This window comes from Haliotis rufescens, unplaced genomic scaffold, assembly GCF_023055435.1.
Source record: "Haliotis rufescens isolate VD_foot unplaced genomic scaffold, xgHalRufe1.0.p SCAF_14, whole genome shotgun sequence".
Taxonomy (NCBI): Eukaryota; Metazoa; Mollusca; class Gastropoda; order Lepetellida; family Haliotidae; genus Haliotis; species Haliotis rufescens.
The window spans coordinates 36,716,595-36,740,976 of NW_025963824.1; the positions used below are offsets into that span (position 1 = coordinate 36,716,595).

The 24,382-nt window shown below is 40.1% G+C and overlaps 1 protein-coding gene and 1 long non-coding RNA gene across 2 annotated transcripts; both read right to left on the bottom strand.

Moving 5' to 3' along the window:
* Positions 1-199: 199 nt before the first annotated feature.
* On the bottom strand, positions 200-1,293 carry LOC125379246. The gene is made up of 2 exons (XM_048395496.1): positions 1,093-1,293; positions 200-688 (listed from the first exon to the last, which is right to left on the bottom strand). The coding sequence occupies exons 1-2, from the start codon at positions 1,291-1,293 to the stop codon at positions 200-202; spliced, it is 690 nt and encodes a 229-aa protein (XP_048251453.1).
* A 14,545-nt stretch (positions 1,294-15,838) lies between these two features.
* On the bottom strand, positions 15,839-23,319 carry LOC125379175. Its single transcript, XR_007220638.1, has 3 exons — positions 23,291-23,319; positions 22,947-22,994; positions 15,839-15,885 (listed from the first exon to the last, which is right to left on the bottom strand). It is a non-coding gene; the product is annotated as an uncharacterized LOC125379175 (long non-coding RNA).
* Positions 23,320-24,382: the final 1,063 nt, after the last annotated feature.

Below are 24,382 nucleotides of genomic sequence, written 5' to 3' on the forward strand. Positions count from 1 at the left end.
AGAAAATGGTCACTTGGAGTAGGAATCATACTGACTGAACAGCATTAGAAATTGGCACTAGTCCTAGGACTATTAGAAATGTGCCTTCTATAAGGGTTTTGCTATATGTCATTATAATGACTAGTGGACTGAAACTGTTAGTTTCTAACACTGCTGAACACTAAACAGAATATTGAGAAATATATTTAATATTTTGAATTTACCTTGGACTATCCATGGTAGATAGGATTGTGAAGACCTTCCTGTCTGAAAAGAGCACTGCCAGCAATGGACCCTGTCTTCTCACAATTGTCAAGCCCCTGGGTGGTCGTTTCCCAACGAAAGAGCTCAGCATTCCCTTCCTCCGGACGGCGACAACTCCTGTGCAGAATGTCTTCCTGTCAACTAGAGCATGGCAGAGAGACGGACTGCTGAAGTAGTTGTTGCAGATGATGTGGTGGCCCTTGTCGAGATGCGGTTCCATCAAGTCCAGGACCACACTATGCCCAAGACCTTCCATGGGCGGTGGTCCTCCAAGGTTCCGGCCCTTGTAGATACGAACTTGATTGGTGTAGCCAGTACCCGCCTCGGCAAGGATCCACAACTTCACCCCCCATCTGTGTGCTTTCTTGTTGGCCATGTACTGTACAAGGTGATGTCGCCCTTTGAAGCCAACCATCCTTTCATCAACGAAACACTCTGGGTCAGCCTGAAAAAAAGGAATTGTGTGTGATATGCATTACTTACCGGTAGAAGTTGATGGATGACAAAATAGACACAATGTATGGATAACAACTTATTTATTTACTGTCAACATGGTCAAGGTGACGTTTTGGTATAGATCCTTATATCTTTTTTTTTACTTAAGAAGTTTTCAATAAAAAATAGTTTTACAAATGTACATGTAACAAATCTGTAATTTTTGGTATATGTAATTTTCATATTGTCATTTACCATGTTTAATTCAATAGGACCTCACATCGGTTCAACATGAAATAAGTTCCATAATGAATAGTGTTCCAATACTTTTCATATGATATATCAGAATGGAGAAAGTTTAAAGGTAACATACCCATGAAAGTTTGCGAATGATCCATTCACAAGATCACGAACCGACCTGATATTGTGGAGGGGGTCGTGATCTGGCTGCCCTCGGGGCACTGCAACAGAGTTGTCTTTGCAGTGGAGGAACCGCATGATAACTTTGAAGCGATTCCTCGGCATGATCCCCCCGAAGGAAGGTGTTGACGCCAGCCAGTTGTTGTCCCCCTCATTCCAGTAGGAAGCGATGGTTGGCTTCTTGACGACACCCATGGCCAACAAGAGTCTAAGAAATGCTTTATCAGCCACAGGGTTAGAAATAACCGAGTTAAAAAAGAATCGTAGTGAAAATAACACTTCTTGCGCACCGGTGCATTGTTGACGTCATTCGAATCTCATTGTAACGTAAGGACGGAATGACGCCACACTAGAAATGACTGTAGATTGTTGACGTCATTGGACAAATTATGGTTTCATAGGACAGCAGTGGTGATCAGTGAAGGTTCTTGTAAACATGGTAAAGGATGAAGCAATAATGGGTAATAAAGAAATTATTACACGCACATGTGTGTCATAATGATTTGACAAAACTGGCTCTCGCTCGGGAAAGACAAGAATTCTGACACTCATAAAACCAGTAAGATACACATGCTTGTGTAATAATCTCCATCTATAAATGACGAGGGCAAGCATATCGGGGTTCATAAAAATCATATACTCAACAACAAAAGTTCCTGTGACACCAATATTTAGTGTATTTTTCAAACAAGTAAAGTTTGGTTTTCAATATTGTAGTGCATGTATGGAATCAAGTCACAAAAACGCAACTGCTACAGAAAAGCATGCATTCCATGCAAAAGTTGACTTTTATGCAAGCCCCATGTATTTCACTACCCAAGAATGGGTATAAAAACATGTGCGTTAACGGGATTCCATATGCATTGTTTACCATCATACTGACAACAACCACACAGAAAAACAACAAAATTACGCAATTATTCAACATTACAAAATGCTATGCCTGTCCGAAAATGAGCATCTGGGAGGCAATGGTATGCTTGAAGCAGGATCGAGTCAACGTGAATGGCAAGACAATTTAACGTCCACAGAAAGACCATTTGGTGTTTATGGCAACGTTGGCAACAGACGAATACAGTCAGAGACCATCCTCGGAGTGGCAGGCCATGCGTAACCAATAATCGACAAGACAACTAGATTCGAACAACACACCTACGAAATCGATTCCAGCCAGGAACAGTGACTGCAAGAAGAATCCCTGGCCTTCGACGAATATCTTAACAAACCATACGTCGCCGACTGAGATGTGCCGGGATTGTCGGCAGAAGACCCACCAGACGTCCCATTTTGACAGGAAACCACCATCAAGCATGTGGTGCAGACAGGTGAACGTTACGTCAGTCATCGTGTCATGGAAGAAGATCGGTTCGGGGGCAGCAGCGTTATGGTCTGGGGTGGGATTACAGCAAGACAGAGGACCCGCTTGATAATGGTAGAGGGAAATCTCAATGGACAGCGCTATCGCGACGAGATCATCGGCCCTGTTGTTCTACCGTTTTTGCGTCGTCATGGCCTGGGCATTACCTTTCAACATGACAACGCCCGGCCTCATATTGCTCGACTTGTTCAGGATTATCTTCAACAAAACAACGTGAATGTCATCCCCTGGCCGGCTCGCTCCCCAATCGAGCACATGTGGGATGAGATGGATCGGCGCCTTCGACGTGAACCACGTGTTCCACAGACACTCCAAGAACTTCGAAACATGCTCCAGCAGTTATGGACAGATATCGAACAGGACTTTGTGCGACGCCTGGTCCATTCCATGAGAAGAGGATGTGTTGCTTGCACCGCAACCAGAGGTGGACACACACGCTATTGATTTGTAAATTGACATTGTGGCATGTTCATGTTTTTTTATGAAATCACGCATTTTCTGAAGTCAGTATGGCAAATTAAACCATTTGAAAACTTACAGGAGTTTTTTATCTGTTGCAAACCGAAATTGTTTCAGATTTGGTAAAAAACATAATTTTGCATTAAATGTTATTCAGTGTCACAGGAACTTTTGTTGTTCTGTATATATGTGGGTCATATCACGTCACGAGACAACAGGGTATTGTCACCAGGTCGGGATTGTTGACGTCATTTGAATCTAAATGCGACGTGAGGTCGGACGTCATAGCTGAAGATGAGGTTGACATCATTCCATAAATTGTGGTTGCGCTGCATTTGCGACTTACTCGTGTTGTATACATAGTTTGACTTGAACACTCATATCATATTCTCTATTTACATTACGATGCTTGCTATTAACAGTAAACAACACTTGGCATTGTCCACATGTTTCACAGTTCTATCCTACAATCTCATTTAGAAGATACGATAGTTTAAGAAATTAGAAAATAAATCTCACGGTATTTTCAAGAAACCTCTTAAACTCACAGCTGGTTTCAATAATACTGCGTGAAGATTTGCGTCTCTAGTCGTGCCAGAAACCCATAATTGCAGGTTCGAATCCATGATCCGCCCTGACTATGTGTCCATACCATGTATACCATTGTAATTTTCACCAAAGTAGTAAACGTCTGATAACCATGATAACTGCATCACATTGGGATTACCACCCACATTAAAAACACACAAGAAAATGTTTGTTGTTTGTTTCTTTGTTGTTTAACGCCGCCCTCAGCAATATTCCAGCAATAGAACGTCAGACTCTTTTCACATTCGCTACTGTATCAAACGATATCGTGTTCAAGTTACATACAGCTTCATCTACAAATAGCATCTAGATTATGCAAATGGTTATTTACAATACAAAAACAACAAAGTTCATATAAGTTTGAAACTTGTGCTTTAATGTGTCAAATGCGTCTGGCCACAAAAAAATGTACGTCAAAAGTAGCCGATGTACATGATGTAAGATGCAAAATATAATAATTTCTAAGTAGGTGCATAAGGTTTAATATACATAACACACTTAGGGACTGCCCATTTTCTATTCGGGGGTGGAAGGGTGGTGGTGTCCTGGGATTTTGTATGGAGCTATTGTTTTAATAAAAGCTACGATCCTAAATATATTTTTTTCAAAAGAAAAAAAACCTTATAACAATATATTTTTTGTGTTAAGAGGCTAAAGCATATTCTTTAAAACTATAATCCTATGTGTATCTTTTTTGGAAAAAGACCTCACCTCATAACACTGTATTTTTGTGTTCAGAGTCTGAAGGATAATCATTATTATGCCTTGTATGGGACAAAGTATTGTTTCGACATAATCCCAGACACACCCACCCCACCCCACCCCACCCACCCTTAACATTAGGGTTGGGAATTGGACCAAAAAGTGTATTGCGATATATTGTAATATTTCAAAAACATATTGCAATATATTGGGAAATAATTTCTACCAAGAGAAAAGCTTTTTTCATATCCCTTTGACAAATATTAATATGAAAGCTGCAATGTTAACAATTTGGTCAAAATTATGAACCAATTTTAATAAATTGTACTATTATGTTTATCTACAATCAAATAAAGAGTATGAAGCATTTGTTTTTATCTTTGTTTTGATTTAATAAGGTAAGACTATACATCATGGCATATACATGTCAGTCACAGTCTCCAACCTTTTTCAATCACATTTGAATGATGTTACTCTCTGAAACAGTTTGAAAAACAATGAAACATTAACATTAACATAAATTTGATAAGAATTATACATCATGACAAATTCCATGTCAGTCATTGTCTCTCATCAAACATTGTGAAAAAAATTACACTCAATGTCAAAAGATACAACTGGTCAAATTTCAAATGTTTTACCACTACCAGCACTGTGATCAGTGATCACAGTACTGGTAGTGGCCCTTTTGTTCGGCACGATGTCAAAGGCGTCCGCCATGTTGGATAAACAATCAAGGAAAGTAACTCTAGTTCCAAGTTGTCAGCAACGTTCGTTCCCGATGATTTCCGATTGTAAAATAGGTATTTTTATCAGGTGGTGTTTGAATAAAGAGGGAAAAATCGATACGCCAAACACGTTTCGTGATGAATTTGTATTGCAATATACCGGTATACCGATAAAACCGCACATCCCTACTTAACATAAAACGCTGGATCCCCTTTGGTTCATGTAAATACACAATGCCAATCCTAAAGACAATCAATCTCTACTGAAAATAGATACTAGTACAAGTGTGCGTAAAATTTAAAAAAGCGTTGAACGTTATATGAATGGAACACTGCGAATCAGGGGTGACTTCAGGTGTTTGCAAAAAGGTTAAGCATATCCAGCTCTACCGATGGCACCCAACACTAACACATTGTGCATAAAAAAGTCAATGTTTGTTGCCTGATGCCGCACAGCTACTCCTGCCATACAAAGACGGCTTGTAAACAATCGAGTCTTCATATGGAGTGAGTGAGTGGGTATAATTTTACGCCGCTTTTAGCAATATTCCAGCAATATCACGGCGGTGCACACCGGTAATGGGCTTCACACATTGTACCCATGTCGGGAATCGAACCCGAGTCTTCTGCGTGACGAGCTAACGCTTTAACTACAAGGCTACCCAACCGCCCCCTTGACATGGAAGGAAGTGGCGGTTGTAGCCCACACGCTGAATGCTCGAGCACATTTCATTCACATAGATACAATGCGTGAAGCCCCTGTCTGGTGTCTTGGTATTGTTGGAATACTGCTACAAGAGGAGCAAAACCAAACGCGGGCCCACAGCCTTAATATACAATGACAAATGAACAGTTTGGAATGTATTTACCAAATAAATCTGTAAATAAACATACAAACAAACAAACGCTATCATAAAGAGCTGATTCAATAAGCAACACTAAAACATTAAGGTAGGGTACTATGTTCATCAATGACATGGTCTTACAAAAATAAAAAATAAACATAAAAATATAAAACGTATACACCCAGAACATGTATATAGTGGCATATATATATATATATACCGTATTCGACGTAATTGGCGCCCCGCTCTAATACGCGCCCATCGCGATATTTGCTAATATATTTGCTAGTGTACAATCCAAATTAGCACCCGTTCCGACTGATCAATGTGCGCACGACTTATTGATTCGTGTATAATACACACTCGCGTGTTATATGCACCCTTAATTGTGGGCAATTATATTCTGGAAAATATATCTGTCGTGTATGATACGCACATACTTTTCTTTTGTATCATTTCTGGCTGTCAGCATAAACTACGAAATTTACAATTTTTCAACTCTGTTTTTGTTCTCACCAAAATTATATTCTAATAAGAGCCCACTATTCCAATTTTGAGAGCGCCCCGGGCGCTTATTACGTCGAATACGGGTTTATATATATATATATATATATATTCTATCAAGTTCACATTAGTCCAATTTATATCAGTAAATATAAAGAAGATATTGGTATATGTGGACTTTCTTGTTTTATTATGTATTACATGTACACCGAGTGAACATTCGTGAACATATATAATTACACAACACAGATTGTTCTCCTACATATTTCAGCTTCATCTGTATATTTATTACTTGCCTCTAAAGAGATCCCCTGTTTAATAAACATACAGCTGTATTATACATTGTGTAATACCATAGCGCGTGCTTATGTACTGCGGGAACAACAACAAACATTGAAAGCTCTCATCATCTCTTGGCTTATTCAACCTGAGGAGATGATAGATCACTGAAAGGAGCTTATGCACACTCAATGACCCCAGGAACCCCGTTGCTAGGCTGACATCACATGGCATTGTTTCTCCAGTGGATCTTGCAACAAAATTCCACAAATCACGTCACAGAGTATTGTGACGTGATTGTAAAATTTGTGGTGCAGGCGATCATTTTGTAGCGTAAGTTTCTATTAAAGTATGTGAGTTAGATAACCTTATATATCCCGACACCATAAGCAGATACAGCATGTCCTTTATGATATTATAGAAAATATACAATATTGCTTTCCTAATCACCAGTTGGCATAAACATAAGCTGGAGGATTAATATTCAAATCTAAGACTAAGGGTTATATATACACAAAGAAAAAAGTTAAGCACACCCCTATTTCTGAAACATGACAAATGGCAAAAATCATGGCATGGGATGACTGACCACAGGACTTGGGCAATACCAATGTCATCGGATAGAACAAACATTTGACAACAAATAAAAAAGATATTGGTGAGTTGTGATTGAATTTTACTGACAAAAACATAGTAACACAGGTACTGTTTTTGACCTTAGACAATACCTGAAAAAAGTATGGAGCTGCAGGATTAAGTAATCGAGTTACGTTTGATGTTTAATGTGAAAATGTTCCTGAAAGTCTCCACTTGACACGACACGTGAAACAGATAAGTAGCGGGTATAATCGCCACGTGCCCGGATGACGAATACCACCCTACGTCGCATGCCTCCAGTCAGACATTGGATCTGTTGACTGGTCAACTACAAACACTCCTGATGCAATGCTGCTTCCAATTGGCGTAAATCGTGTACAGGAGGACCTGGTGTGTTTATGCGCCACCCCAGAATATCCCAAACGTTCAAGGGGGTTCAAATCTGGGCTCATTGCTGGCCAGGATAGAGTCGTTATTGCATTGGCCCTCATGTAATCCACGACTGCATGCGAACGATGAGGCCTGGTATTGTCATCCATGTACTGAGGTCGAGTAGTCAGTGGATGGTTGTCAAAATGGGGAACGACGACTGGCCTCAAAACGTCCCGGATGTACTGAATCCCTGCTAAGATGCCCCTTATGGTGACTAAATCCAACCTGCAATCATGAGAGACCCAAACCCAAACCATTACCGAGCCCCCGCGGTAGTCAACAGTCGGTTTAATGTTCCTGGCGGTGTAGGCCGTGTTCCGGTGTCTCCAAACTATCCTTTTTTCCGTCAGTGACGTGGAGCAGAAAGCGACTTTCGTCTAACCAATGGATCCGTCTCCAAGTTCTCGGATTACAGTTCTGTCGCGCAATACATGCTAAACGAGCAGCTTTGTGGTGATCTCTCAACAAGGGACGTTTTATGACGTTAGGGTTCTCGGCGTATGAGACGAAGAAGGTTCCTGTCTTCGCGATGTGTCGTCACAGGAGGTGTTCCGGATCTTGGACGTTCCTTTACATCACCGGTCTGAGCATGTTTCTCGACTTAACGGCTTACGACAATGTGATGATACCCCAAATTCCTACCAATGGCATTACAAGACATTCCTGCGTTATGCCATCTTGTGGCTTTTGATAATCGCCTTCGTGCCATGGTCACACAATGTCATGGAATAACTGTTTAAAACCGAGCTTAAGTAAGCAATTTTAACGAGGGTAGCATGCTGCATTGGCATACCACGCATGTCACGTGAGCTTTTGTCACGCATGACTGATTACATCATCTCGAGAAAACATAATTCTTCCCGTAATTATATCTTTCATGACTGTTACAACTATTGGGACCAAACAATAATGAAATATATAAGGGTGTGCGTAACTTTTTTCTTTGTGTATATGTACGAACAAATAAGCGAAATAGCAGTCGTAATATCAAACCTGTTTGTGGAATTTAATGGAATGCTTGACCAACCTGTTTTACACACTGGGTTTATAGTAGATTTTGTATAAAAGATCGATATCTCATTTGACTGGGGGTTCTTTTGCATTAATAAATACACGTACATAAACACTTTAGGAAGGGACTTAACATCGGTTTTATACGTTGAATCGTTAGTCTACGCAAGATTCACTTTCACTTACATATTGATCTATTATTACGCTTGGATGTGCTTTATTTTCTACAATCACATGACCTTAGCATACGAGCATAGGCCACAAAACATTGACTCATATTTTTATCTGTTCTTGCGCTGTTATAAGTTCTCAGAAAAAACAGATATATAACATTTCATATGCATCTGGACAAACTGGTTGGCTATAGGTTACAAGTATTGAGTCATGTTATGAAATTAACACCTTTTAAACAATCTCAGATAATGTTATTTAAGCTCACAAATCATTAATCAGTACTATATTTACAATGTGTTCTCTGTAAGGAAACTGTTTGTCAAATATGTATCATCGTTAATACTTCACAGGATTGTGTGCTTGACGTTACTCCACCGCCCATAGGGGCGGTCGGGTAGCCTAGTGGTTAAAGCGTTCGCTGGTCACGCCGAAGACCCGGGTTCGATTCCCGACATGGGTACAATGTGTGAAGCCCATTTCTGGTGTCCCCCGCCGTGATATTGCTGGAATATTGCTAAAAGCGGCGGAAAACCATATTCACTCACTCACTCCACCGCCCATGTATGAATACAACAACTCTGGGGTACATGCTATTGTACATGCCTGTTAACGAAACTCACAGATGTTAAGTGGGCCTGACTATATATGAATCTTACCATTGCCTGATATTGAAACTATGTGAAGAGGACACGTTGCTCAAGAAACATAAACGTTTTATGTGATGTCATGTGGGTCACCAGAGGCTTCTAATCTGTTTTACATATTAAGAAAACAAATATAATTAGTGACGTGTTGACATTTGTGAATATCAGATTGCTTCCAATATATTGTGTCAACTGAGTACTTATAGACGCTACTTTGATAGCCATCGTAAGATCAAAATAGATCCAAATTGTTATGGGAATATGTACATTATATTGACTGAAACTTTCGGTCAATATGTACATTGCCTGACTGAATCTGTCAATACACATATTGACTGACATTTTCAGTAAATATACATATTGCCTGATAGTAGACATTGACTGTGACATATACAATATTCTGAGGAAATTGGTTAATTACACACTTAAGTGATGTTATGCATATCATAGAAAAATTGGTTAAGTCACTAAATGCAACCGAACTTGCATAATGGTTAAGTAAAGACTTAAGTGACGTTGTACGCAACCCCTTTCACACATTGGTTAAGTAAAGACTTCAGTGACGCTATATGCAACCCCTTTCACACATTGGTTAAGTAAAGACTTCAGTGACGCTATATGCAACCCCTTTTCACACATTGGTAAAGTAAAGACTTCAGTGACGCTATATGCAACCCCTTGAACACATTGGATGAGTCAGGACTAAAAAGACATTATATACAACATCCTGTACAAATTGCTTAAGTAAAGACTTAAGTGACGGTTTTTTTCAGCAACACCCTTAACACATTGGTTAAGAAAAGAGTAACATGACACTATAAATGACATTCTGGGGGAAATTGGTTACAAAGGAACTCAAGAGACATTTTAAATAAGACGTTGAGCAAACCGGTTACTCAGAGACTTAAGTAAGAGTGTATTCACTGTTCTTGGGAATTTGTATAATTGGAGAATTGTGTGACACTATATACATGTACGTCATGGACTAATTGGTGAACAATAGATGTACCTGGAATGTGAGATTATTAACACACCTATGACATATTAGCTGTGTAGGTACTTGTCATGGTGATTGTATTGGTTATGCTCATGGTACAGTAGGCATTGTACAATGGACAAGAGGCATTATTGACATCAGTGTGTTCAAATTGTTTTTGTAGAGCCTAGAGTGAAAGTTCAAATGGTCCATGGGAGACATCTTGGACAATTTTGTTTATGTACAATAAATTGGTTATGTAGAGTCTTAAGTGGCGCTATGTACAACAAATTGGTTGTGTAGAGTCTAAAGTGGCTTCATATGTACAACAAATTGGTTATGTAGAGTCTAAAGTGGCACTTTGTACAACAAATTGGTTATGAAGAGTCTAAAGTGGCACTTTGTACAACAAATTTGTTATGTAGAGTCTAAAGTGAAACTTTGTACAATAAATTGGTGATGTGGAGTCTAAAGTGGCGTCATGTACCCAAAAAGATCCAATACGATCGCAATGGAGGAATGAAATTCCATTGTAGTTCATGTGAACGCTACCCATATTCTAAATATACAATGAAAAATGAACATTTGGGAATGTATTTACCCAACACAACAGCTGTAAATCAAATACCTTTATCATAATCCACTATTTTTCTTGATTAAGGTAATCTTAAGTGTGAAACTGAAAATGATAAGAAATATTCTTATCTTTCTTCTTCTACACATCTTGAAGACATGCTTCATTAAGGCCAATTAACTGTACCAATATCGTATACCAAAATGTTCATTATCAAAGGAGATATCCTAGAGTTTCATTCCTCCATGGTTGTCATTTTGGACTTTGCGGCCACATAGGATTTGGTTTGGGTGGCCTCCATATTTGAAAATATTTGGAATGTCATTCCATACAAAATGTGCCAGGTTTCATGCTTTTGTAACAACATACTAAAAACTCCACGAAACGGCTGCACTTTAAGGCATTGATAAGGATTTGGATGGCTGCACGGACCACATGGACAGCAGCACTCTGGTAATACTCCATGGAGAGAGGACAGGGCTTTGAACTTGGGCCAATAAATATTCTGGCCACTTCAACCTTTAGCTCATGGTAGAAAAATGTGATTTCAAATTGCCAGTGACTCCAGCACTGTAGCCCCAATGCAGATGTCATTAGTCTCTGAATCCCCCATCTCGCTATGGCTTCTTTTCAATTCAAATGTAGTTTTAAGTCTAGAATGTAATACATTGTACATCTACACTTCAACAGTTTGAATTAAACATGGGAGTCCATAACTCGTGATCTTTGAAGCCATTCATAGCGATCCATCCGACAGACAGAACCACCATCATCTATGACATACGTTCTGGGTCCTTGTTTGTCATAGAACACAACACCATGACAATAACGAATGGCAACTTCCAAAACAACTGACTCAGCACCCTGAACTGGAAGTTTGTGGAATGTAATCCTGATCAAGTCCTTTGGCCCATCTGTAAATGTTCCGTCACCATCCAAGACACAGATGTCAGATTCCAACTTCTTGTAAATATGTTTTGCCAGCAACTCTTCTGGTATATGTAGCTTAAAGCCTTCGTATATTGGTATGCATGTGGTATATCCTTCTTTTGTTCTCATCATTGATTGACCGATTCCCAAGTAGTATGACCCCCCACCAACAACCTTGGACATGGATGTTATAGAGTCTTTTAAGCTCATATTGTTCCATATGTACTGAGTCATCTCCTCAACATCTCTCTGCATATCTTGTAGCATTTCTTTTTTTCGAAATGATTTCAGTTGTATATGTCGATTCATTTGAAGGTCTTGGACCATATCTGGTAGTTTCCTTTGCACAGGTCGGCTATGTGTCGCTCTTTCCGTTTTTCTCAAAAGTGACTTCATGTTTAATAAGCTGATGGGAAGATTCTCAACATCATTCGTCATTTTAGTATTGAAATCCACAGTACATACATTCTCAGTTTTCTTAACTTCTATCAGAACAAAGTCTTTCACGTCTTCAAATGTTTCAATCTGACACAACCATTTACGTTTATAAATGTCAGTATAAAGTTCGCCATTTTCAAGTAATCTTGATAAAACTCTTCCGATGGCCTCGTCCAAGTGATTGAGATACCTGTTGTCCTGGCTGACCCCTTCCAAATGTACCACCAACGTTCCTCCACCACTGTTGCGGAATGCTGACACTACTTCAGAAACCCTTTCTATGAATTGGGCCTTCTGACTGCATAGCCTGCGCTTAAGTCTTAGAACATAACATTCTGTGTGCAATGATGAACAGTATTTGAACGGTCCTGTTATCTTTGTGAATCTCATATTAACATGAGCACAACTGGAACACTCTTCTGTAACAGAAAACAAATCAAATATTTTACAAGAAATCCATTGTTCCCACTGACGCTTTTTTCATTCCCCTTGATTTGGTAATTAACTAATCTGCGTTATGCCTCAGAGTACACAAATGCCCTGAACCTTTACATTTAAAGATTTATGTTTGATAAGTAGATTAAGTCGTTGTTCATTCTATGTGATTTCGCAATGAAACTTGCCCAATCCATGGATTACGCAATCAGGTTTATTCCTGCTAAATGACGGCGGTCAGTAAATAATCGAGTCTGGACCAGACAATCCAGTGATTGACGTCATGAGCATCTATCCACGCAATTGTGATACAATGACATGCATCAAAAGCGTTAGCGAGTCTGACCACCCGATCCCGTTAGCATGGGTTACTGAAGACATATTCTATACCGGGTCTTCACGGGTACGCGAATTGGACAGTTGCTGAAGGAATGTATCCAGTTGATGTGACTGTGGTTGATAAATAACATTAAACTGTATCATGTGGATGCAAATAAAAAAGTTTCAGATAAAATCTCGAATGCAGTTGGTTTAATATGAGTTATACGCGAACACACGATTGCCTCGCGGTATACAATAGCATAAGCACCACCACACCTCAACATGCTCAATGCCTTGTCTCAGTGCATGAGCCAGTTTATATCCCGATGGCGTTTGTTTGCTGATGGCTAAATGATCAATGTCACCTGTATAATTGTGTATGCATTTGTTTCTATTTATAGATTCTAATATAATATAAAGGTGAATAGATAATATTTTATATATAAAGTGTACTGTGATGCTTTCAAATGTCATGGAATTGTTTGGTTCGTTGAAGGTCGACGATGTTCTTCACTCTGATGCCACAGTGTCTCTTGCATTCTTCTTTTTTCTGTGTAATAACCATAATCATTTCACTCATTTTATCAGATCAGCATGATAATAATCAATTTTATCTTTTCATGTCTTGTTTGTTTGTTTGGTGTTAAACGCAGCACTCAGCAATATTCCAGCTATATGATGGCGGTATTTTTATGTCTATTATCGAACAGAAACTATTTCACTCTTGAGTATTGAAGCCAAAAGGGAACATGTGTGTTGCATTAAGAACATAAAGTGAAAGTAAAGGGATAATAAACAGTTTTACATCATATTAACAAGACCATCTTCCTTCACTTTATCAAAATATTTTCAAACACCCCCAAATATATCCAAACACCTGCAACTAAACTGAAGTCCAAAAGAAACTTTACTAGAGTTTGAAATCACTCTTGCTCAAAAACAACAAAACATACATGCATTTAGTAAAGTGTATGAGAAGAACAATATATCAACATAATCAACACTGAAAATGACAATCATACCGCGACCGAGAATGACGTCACAGCCCCCCAAAGTTGGGTGTGGTACAAAACTCGAGCTTTCAAAATCATGGACAATAGGCAGAGTAGATAAACAATCGCTCACGTTCAATAACAAGTCATAAGTAGTGTGTGTGACTACCAAATGCCTCAATACATGCAAAAACACTTCGACGCACAGAAAAAGTCAGTCGTCTGATGAGGTCACGTGGAATTTGACGCCATTCTTCTTGGAGGGCCAAGATCAGTTTTTGCCGGTTGGCTGGAGAGTGTGGTCGTTGTCGAACACGACTGTATCGGCTCTAGTGTTGTCATGCTCATAAATGACACCACGTGGTTGCTGTTGGAGGAATGGTAGGACAACTGGACGAAGAATGTTATCCATGTAACGCTGAGCTGTCAAGTTTCCGTCAATGATGACCTCTCCTGCCCACAGATCCCTCCCCACACCATCACACTCTCTCCACCATATGGTACGACCTCCTGCACACAACATGCCGCCGTTTGATCACCCAACACGTTGTCTTCCATCAGCCCTAACCATACAGAATCGACTTTCGTCAGTGAAGACAACCGTCTGCCAGTCACTTCGTTGCAAACGTCGTACAGTCCGGGCCCATCTCAATCGCAGATGACAATGTTGCGCTGTCAATAGCTGTCCTCTGTATGGTCTAAAAGCCCTGATTCCATGAGCCCTGAGTCTCCTGGCCACTGTCTGTCGACTAACCCTGTGACCTAAGGCATTTGTCGCCGATGACGTCACTGTCAGGAAGCGATTTCGGAGGTGCAAGGTATGCAAGTACCGGTCATCATGGGGCGTGGTCACCCTGGGTCTGCCTGTTCGTGGCCTGTCAGCGGTCCACCCTGTCTGTCTTTAACTTTGCATTCAGTTGGTACCGGCACACGGGAGCAACCGAAGGTTCGTGCAATATGGGCGTGGGTGGCTCCCATCTGTACCATACCCAAGGCTCGTTCACGTTGTTCGACTGTGAGTCGTGGCATTTCTTTTGTGTTTTTTTATCCCTGTGGATGTCTGACTTGCCGTTGCAATCGTTTTATACCCTTTCCCGCACGTGCATTTGCAGCTGTCCGTGGTGCACGTGTTTTTCACTTTTTCGCGTGTTATCTAGCAAACATGTAACAGACGATTAACATTTTCTGCATACACTATTGTTGTGTTTTAGATAGACTTCATAAAAAAATAATTATACTTTATCTGAAATTTATATTTTCACTTGGTAAATTTTCTTTTGGACGTCAGTTTATTTACAAACATTTCCATTCTTGGAAATATCATCATCGCAATATTTCTTCCAGTGGTTTTCTCAATCATTCCAGTTGCAAAACACATATTTCCAACCAACAATGGAACGTTTGGAAACCTTTGGAAGGTGAGGTGAAATGTTTAATGTTTAAGGTTGCGTTCAAGGAAAGCTTGGGAACCCTTTCTTCCAGTGGATTTTACAATCAGTTACATTATGACAGTGCATGGAGGTATTGAAAACACACTTGTTTATTGTCATCATCTCTATTCCACATCTTATGAAGTCGGCATTTAAGAATGACTTTGGATGTTAGTTACATACATTTCAAGTGGATACAACCTTCATTACTATCTCCATATTCAATGTATAAATGGATTTATAGATAGGGTTGACCATTAGCAAAATACTTACGTTTCGGAGTTAATATCCCTTGGTCAACTGCTGCTGGTCTACTGTCGATCTTGATGACCCCTTTCTTTTCCAATACTCTGAAAATAGTGTGCATGTCACTGAGCTATCACAATAACAAAGACCAGTGTGTCAACTTGCAACTTGGACTGTTAAAAAGAAAGAGTTATGAAATAATAGCGAAAGATCCCTTTCCATATTCAAAAGAAATCTCTCCTAAAAGCAAAGTCAGTTCTGACTATATCCATGATATCGTGAGCATTATTATTTATATAATACATTTATATATCACACTTATCAAGATATTAGTATCAGCTGAAATGCGGATTAATCGTTCCCGACCATTGGATCCGTATACATTCTCAACTCCCTGGCGAGTGTACAGCTCATGCTGCGTACGGGCGCTGCTGGGATTTACATCCATCTAACATATCAGGTACCCATTCCCACATTTGTGAACAGAGGCACATTTGAACGAAGTCACGTGCCCAGGATAACCCACGAGGTTTTGACACGTGTGATGTTTATGTTCATATTTATGTTTATGATACAAGGTGTTAGCGAAAAGGTGAGCGTATCCTGCCCATCTGTGGCACTCGTTACAAATACATGCAAAGGCAAATCAATTGTCACCCTTGAAAATACAGGAGCATATGTTACATGTCAAAATTGGGAATTGCATTGGACATCATTTGGTTTCAATGATGCGTCAAATTTGGAAATGTCTTCCAAGTATCTCCCATAAAACATGTGACGCCCTTTGAAAAGTCCGTGGAAGAGCATGCTCTATAGTACCCCAAAGTCTCCTAATTCCGATTCATATGCATAAAGAAACAGATCAGCAAGAAACGGAGCACAATTGGTGTCCATGGGGATGCCTGCTTCTTACGATATGTCTTACCTCCAAACCCACCTGGATGTTCTCAATGAGAGCAGCATTTCAAATATTGTTTTCTAAGTAAACTTCAGAAAGCATTTGCTTTCATTTTCGGCAAGTTGTCCCGAACCTCTGAAGATAGATATGTACCTGTATCTGTGGTCACCGCGGTTGTAACAATGTTGTACCATATGTCCCCGTGTTGTTTTTCAGGTGACCAATTGACATGCCTTCGCATGTGTTTGTGACCGATGCACCTGGTGGGGCACGATATGCTCACATTTTTACTTGAACCATACGTTCCCATGTTGTTTTGGTTACGAGGGCTCGTCACAAAGTTCTAAGCCTGAATAACTTTCAACTATGGGCCATAAACAAAGTGAACTAGTCAATGCACTTCATTGTTTGAGTAGGTCATTGCACGTGTATTTGGTCTGTTGTGTATTTGGCCGTTTGTTTATTTGTGGCAGCAAGTTGAACGTCATAGGGATCCAAATGGACACAGAAATGGAAAAGAACGTTTACCGAGCGGTCATCAAGATTTTTACTTCATAGAAAAGCACAACCCAAGAAATTCATGACCGCATAACCAAGTGCTCTACCAGTGCTCTAACTGTTAAAGGTGAGGTGAGGTGAAATTGGGTTTAACGTCGCGTCCAAGATTATTGCACTTATATAGCGACGTGCATGCACGTGTATGTGTGTGTGTGGCTGCTTGTACTAGTCCGGACTGATGCCGATTTATAGTGCTAGCTCACTGAGATACCATGCCGCAGTTTAACATGAATACCCCACTCAGACACAGTATACTGACTCCGAGCCGACCAGTCCTTGTTTTAGCCCCTTAATGCCGAGCGCCAGACAGGGTAACAACAAGTACAATCTTTTAACGTCTTTTTGTATGACGCGGCCCGGGATCGAACCCTGGACCTTCCGCTCTCCGGGTGGACGCTCTACCACAAGACCACGGAGGCGGTCCTAACTGTTAAACGTTGGGCAGCTGTGTTTAAGGCTGGGAGAACAAGCCTTGATGATGACCTGAGGTCTGGACGTCCCCCATCAATAAAGATTCAATCAAGGAGATAGGAAAAACTTATACTGTCAGATAGACATATAACCAATGCTGAACTTGGAAAAGATAAACGTCTAAGCCATGGATCCACTGAAAGCATTATTCATGAACATTTACAGACGAATAAGATATCTGCTCGTTAGGTGCCAAAGTGTAAATTCTTATCTTTTGGAAAACAGAACTGAAATTGCGGGAGAAAATTAAGAGCTAATATTGAGTAAGATTTCATCAAATTGAAACAGAGATTAGTAACGGGAGAAGAAACGGGTCTACCACTATGATTCCGAGTCAAAACGTCAATCTATGGAATGGAACCATTCCACTTCTCTGGCTCCAAAGAGAGTGAGTGATTGAGGTTTTACGCCGCTTATAGCAATATTCCAGCAATATTACCAGAAATGGGCTTCACACATTGTACCCATGTCAGGAATCAAACCCGGGTCTTCGACATGATGAGCGAACGCTTTAACCACTAGGCTACTTGACCATTCCCCAGCAAGAAAGAAATTTAAGCATTCAAGATCAGTGAAGAAAGTTATGGATCCAATGGGTGTGATCCTTGTTGATTACCTAGAAAGTCAAAAGACGATTACTGGTGCCTACTATGCTGATTTGCTTCATCGCCTGAGAGATTCTATCAAAGAAAAGCGCGAGGAATGCTAATTGCTGCTTTAAGGCAATGCCTCATCTCACACCTCTCGACTTGCAAAGGCTGCTGTGCGGTAATGTGGTTTCGAAGAGCTTGATACTCGCCAGACCTGGTTTCCTGAACTGAAAGATAACCTTCCTGGAAAGCGCTATGACGCCAACAATGATCTTAAATCTGCCGTGAATGGGGTGGCTCTAGAAAACTTCTTCCTGACTGGAATTGAAAAGCTTCACTATCGATATTGAAAAGCAGGGAGATTATTTTGAAAAATAAAATTAAAAACAACTGTTGGTTTTAGTGGGGCAGTTAAGGCAGGATTTTAGTCAAAATTGTGCACTTTGGTTTAAAAGCACCAAACTTGGCACACTTCTACATTGAACCATTCCGAACAGTACTAGATAAAGCTCCACCTCAGCAGCGCCACCTGGTGGTAGAAAATCCAAGATGGCCGCCAAAATTGTTAAATCTCTTATGACGTCAATTTATATTCAATATATCATCATTATTTTGTCAGTTTTGGTCATTTATGTAAACTTAAATGTTGTATATTTAATTAAGATCTAATATGCAGCGCCTACTAGTGGCGGAGAATGACATTCATGTTGTTTTGTTGAAGAGAATCCTGAACAAGTCGAGCAATATGAGGCCGGGCGTTGTCATATTGAAAGGTAATGCTTGGCCATGAGGACGCAAAAACGGTAGAAAAACAGGGCCGATGATCTAGTCGTGGTAGCGCTGTCCATTGAGATTTACCTCGACCACTATCAAACGGGTCCTCTGTCTTGCTGTTATCCCACCCCAGACCATAACGTTGCTGCCCCGAACCGATCTTTTTCCATGAGTGAGTGAGTGAGTTGCATTTAACGCCGCTTTAAACACTATTCCAGTTATATCGCGGCATGTCAGCTTAATGTCGGTGGAAAGCCCGAAGTGATGCAGGTCTCAGACGTTTACCACTTCGGTGAAACCCACGAGCACGGGTATGGTGCTGACAAACCTAGAAACATAATCTGGGCGTACTGGGTTTCGAACCCACAATCATAGGTTTCTGGCATGGCCAAGGGACGCAACTCTGCACAGCGAATCGTGGCGCCTTAGACGACTAGGCCAACCATCCCCCCTTTTTCCATGACACAATGATTGACGTAAAGTTCACCTCGACGTCGGTACACTCGAATCCGTCCATCGCTGTGGCTGAGGTGAAAACGAGATTCGTCAGTGAATAGAACTTGTCCCCACTGCATGGCCGTCCAGCGTAGACCCTGTCTGCACCACTGTAGACGTGCTTGACGGTGGTTTCAAGTCAAAATGGGACGTCTGGTGGGTCTTCTGTTGACAGTCCCTGCACATCTGAGGCAACAACGTACGGTTTGTGAAGATATTCATAGAAGGCCAGGGATGCTTCTTGCAGTCACTGTTGCTGGCTGGAATCGATTTCTTAGGTGTGTTCGAATCCAGTTGTCTTGTCGATTATTGGTTACACGTGGCCTGCCACTCCGAGGATGGTCTCTGACTGCACTTGTCTGTTGCCAACGTTGCCATATACACCAATTGGTGTTTCTGTGGACGTTAAATTGTCTTGCAACATCATGTTGACTCGATGCTGCTTCAAGCATACCAATGCAAATGGAATCCCGTTAACGCACATGTTTATACCCATTCTTGGGTAGTGAAATGCATGGGGCTTGCATAAGAGTCAACTTTTGCATGGAATGCATGCTTTTCTGTAGCAGTTGCGTTTTTGTGACTTGATTCCATACATGTACTACAATATTGAAAACCAAACTTTACTTGTTTGAAAAATACACTAAAATATTGGTGTCACAGGAACTTTTGTTGTTGAATATAGTTATCGTTTGATATCTTTGTACAAAGGATAAGTTGATAAGTTTTGATATGATGAAACATTTTAAATGACATTGTATCAATCAATATGTATTGTCTATGATTTATTCTCAGCATATTATTTTATAAATGGTCTACTGAGAAATGTTCTACCTAGTTTATATTAGATCACCCCAAAATGGTAAAGTTTAAGGTTTGCCAGCACGACTACAGTGGTGTAGACAGCGTCTACGCTGGACGGCCATGCAGTGGGGACAAGTTCTATTTCACTGAGTCTTGTTTTCACCTCAGCCACAGCGATGGACGGATTGTGTACGGACGTTGAGGTGAAGGTTACGTCAATCATTGTGTCATGGAAAAAGATCGGTTCGGGGGCGGCAGCGTTGTGGTATGGGGTGGGATAACAGCAAGACAGAGGACCCGTTTGATAGTGGTAGAGGGAAATCTCAATGGACAGCGCTACCACGACAAGATCATCGGCCCTGTTGTTCTACCGTTTTTGCATTGTCATGGCCCAGGCATAACCTTTCAACATGATAACGCCCGGCCTCACATTGGGATGGATCGCCGCCTTCGACGTCAACCACATTTTCCACAGACACTCCAAGAACTTCGAAACATGCTCCAGCAGATATGGACAGATATCCCACAGGACTTTGTGCGACGCTTGGTCAATTCCATGGGATGAAGCTGTGTTGCTTACATCGCAACCAGAGGTGGACACACGCTATTGATTTGTAAATTGACATTTTGGCATGTTCATGGTTTTTTTTATGAAATCATGCATTTTTCTGAAGTCAGTATGGCAAATTAAACCATTTGAACACTTACAGGAGTCTTTTATCTGATGCAAACCGAAATTGTTTCAGATTTAGTAAAAACAGAGCTTTGCTTTAAATCTTATTCAATGTCTCAGAAACTTCTATTTTTCATTATACATCTGCTGTAGAAATAGACAATTTCTGAAACTAAAACATATTGGAGGCCATCTTGGATTTTCGCCATCACCAGAGGGAGCTGCATATAAGATTTGAATTTTATAAAGCATTGTTGCAATTGATCCTGAAAAAGATACTGTGATACATTGGATGAATAGACCAGATGATTATGATATGATGAGTATAGACTAAAGTTATCAGAGAATTCAACCATGTCGGCGGCCATCTTGGACTTTCATCACCACCAGGCGGTGCTGCATACTAGGTTTGAATTATATACAGGATTGTTGTGATAACTCCTAAATACATTACAAAGATAATGTGTATAAATTGGCCAGGTAACTATGATGTGTTGAGTGTAGACTGATATCATTAGAGATTTCAGCCATGCTTTCGGCCATCTTGGATTTTCTACCACCAGCGGTGCTGCAAACTATATTTGAATGATATACTGATCTGCTGCAATTCATTCCGCATGCATTACTATGGATATATGTACATGTATAAATGGATCAGAGAAGTATGATATATTGAGTATATATTGATATCATTAGAGATTTCAGCCATGTTAGCTTTCACCTCCCCACTATTTTGTTTGTTAGGCTCAGAACTTTTTTACCAGCCCTCGTACAATGGATTTGTCTTTGCCTGAAGTCCTCGAGTTTCATCATTAGCTCAGTAGCATTCATCAATTATGATATGGCTGAAATAATGCCTATGCCGAGTCATCAACAAGGAAATGTTCGGGCAAAACGAATATATTTCTGTGACGGAGTTTCTTCTTCACCTATAATTAGCAGAATCGTTGCACTTGTACACAGCAGACGTGATTCAAAATTAACGTATCAGCAAAATTAGTAGATGTGCAATCATATGACTGGATTGCCTGTCCATTACTTGATTGTTTCAGAAGCGGATGCTACGGGTAGGGCAGGACATGCTGACCTCTTTCTCGAACACTTTTGGTCATCACTGATTTTTAGTGATTAATTCTTATAATTATCAGCGCTATGTTGCCTTTTACCTTCCTTTTATTCTCTGTCATTGGCGTTTAATATTATGATCATTGATTTCAAGTGTGATTTTATTTCAGGCGATCGCCGGATCCTGAATCAACCTATACTTAGACGAGGGCGAGGTCGAGTATTGAGACTTGGCAGTCAACGTACCGTCGGCATCCATGGTTGCCACCATGCCTTCTGTGGTGGTATTCAATGATGGTAAGGGGGGTGGTTACTGTGGAGGACTGAACGCATTTAAAAAAAATGCCGATGTTAGGGACAGTATTATCGTACAAAGAAACAAAAATTATGTCGCTTATTGTACTATCTTGCGATCGTGCACGCTACATAGATCAACAATACGCCTGATTTTTACCCGTCAATAGCTCCCAAAACTCGCGCTTGTTACTCCAGTAGAGTGTGACAGGATACCCAAGATGACCATTGGTTGCATGTAATATTGACCCACTGATACCCACTTGTAACAGACACACATGTGAGATGCAAGTTAGTGACTTTGATGAAATGTTAACCCTCATCTTGCCTCTAGGAGATGAGATAGATACATTCAGGATTTCTCATATCTTTTATTGTTATGGAAGTCCAGAAATGAATCACCTCTGTACATTTGTCATTGTTGTATTTAAATATATATATATATATTAGTAAGTGCTAAACCATAATTCAAATACAACATTTACTAGAAAGTCAATTTAACTTTAACTGTTTGATGCATGATACTCTGTAGTCAACACTTACGGTGGTATATGTGTACTCTCCTCGTGTGACGATCTTGAAGATGACATCCTGAAAATATCACAGTTTGTCTTAGTACATACAGAAAACAGTAAATAGATAAGTTACATCAAAATAATTCAACACTTTTCTTGTAAAAATTAATTTGAAAACAATATTTTGGCTCAAGTTATAAATGTGTTCAATGGACATGCTCGATGTCATAAAAAAAGTTGTGTTATTGCTTTCCAAGAAAAAAGATGTTTGTGTTGAGGCGTTTTTCGAACAACAAAACAAAAAAAACATACAGGTATGGGTCCAAAATAATATTACCGTGAACATAAATAGTTTAGAGTTGTTCAACTTACGCTGATGTCTCTGAATCTGAAACACTATATGACATGTATGATGTCCATGAAGATGACTTCTCAACCCAGAGATCTACGTCCTTCACATCTTTAGTCAAATGCGTTGAAGACTGGTAGGACATATCATCGGACAAATCATCGGACAAATCATCCACGTCTGCTACAATTCCGCTTGTTGTATCACCGACGTCGGGAGGTGCTGCTTCCCTGGACACTTCTAAGCTGATTTTATGCAAGAACTTCCTCTTCACCTTGTCTTCATCTTGCATCATTTGGTTTCTATCCACTTCTGTATCATGCAGAAAAACAATTCACCGTTTTATTTCACAGCCATGAAATGATGTGCCTTAATGTAGGACAGATCTTTTGTGGTGATAATTACGTTGAAATCAAAGTATTTTCTTATTCATGTGTATGGGGTCATGGGTGGCCCAGACGCCGGAATTCACCTTGCAGAGTTGCGCCCCTTGGGCACGTCAAATACCTATAAGTGTTGGTTCGAATTCCGGGTCGCCGAGATTATGTTTGTAGGTTTGTTTCACCAAAGTGGTAAACGTCTTAAACCTACATCACTTCGGGATTTCCTCACACATTACACTGGCTGTTCAAAGCAGTGTTAAACCCAACTGACTCGATTACTCATCATTTATTCTTTAGCAACTGTCAATATATTGGTTCGGGATTATCAGTGATCTCACCCAAAACAATTACTTACCCGATATCCTTCTTTTAGCCGTTGCACCTTGAACAGAGCTGCCGTAGGTTGGAATTTCTGTAACAGAGCAGTAGATTACAAAACTAATTACCAATACATGTAGTTTTTAAGTCTGTCTGACAGTGAATTGAAGTGGTTACAGGCGATGTGGTTACTTTACAGTTGTATCAGAGGGTATTCTAGTAGTGGAGGCAAAAGATTCATTTGGTTCTTGGGGGTGAACATCAAGTTTTTTGGTGTCAGCAAAACTAATATTCCTTGTAATATTCTCTTTTGAGTAGGATGGGTGACTCCCTGTGCAGTTGATGCATTTTTGTAATTATCGTCACAATCTTCTGTTACATGAGTATTCTCACTGCAGTGAGCACATGTAACAT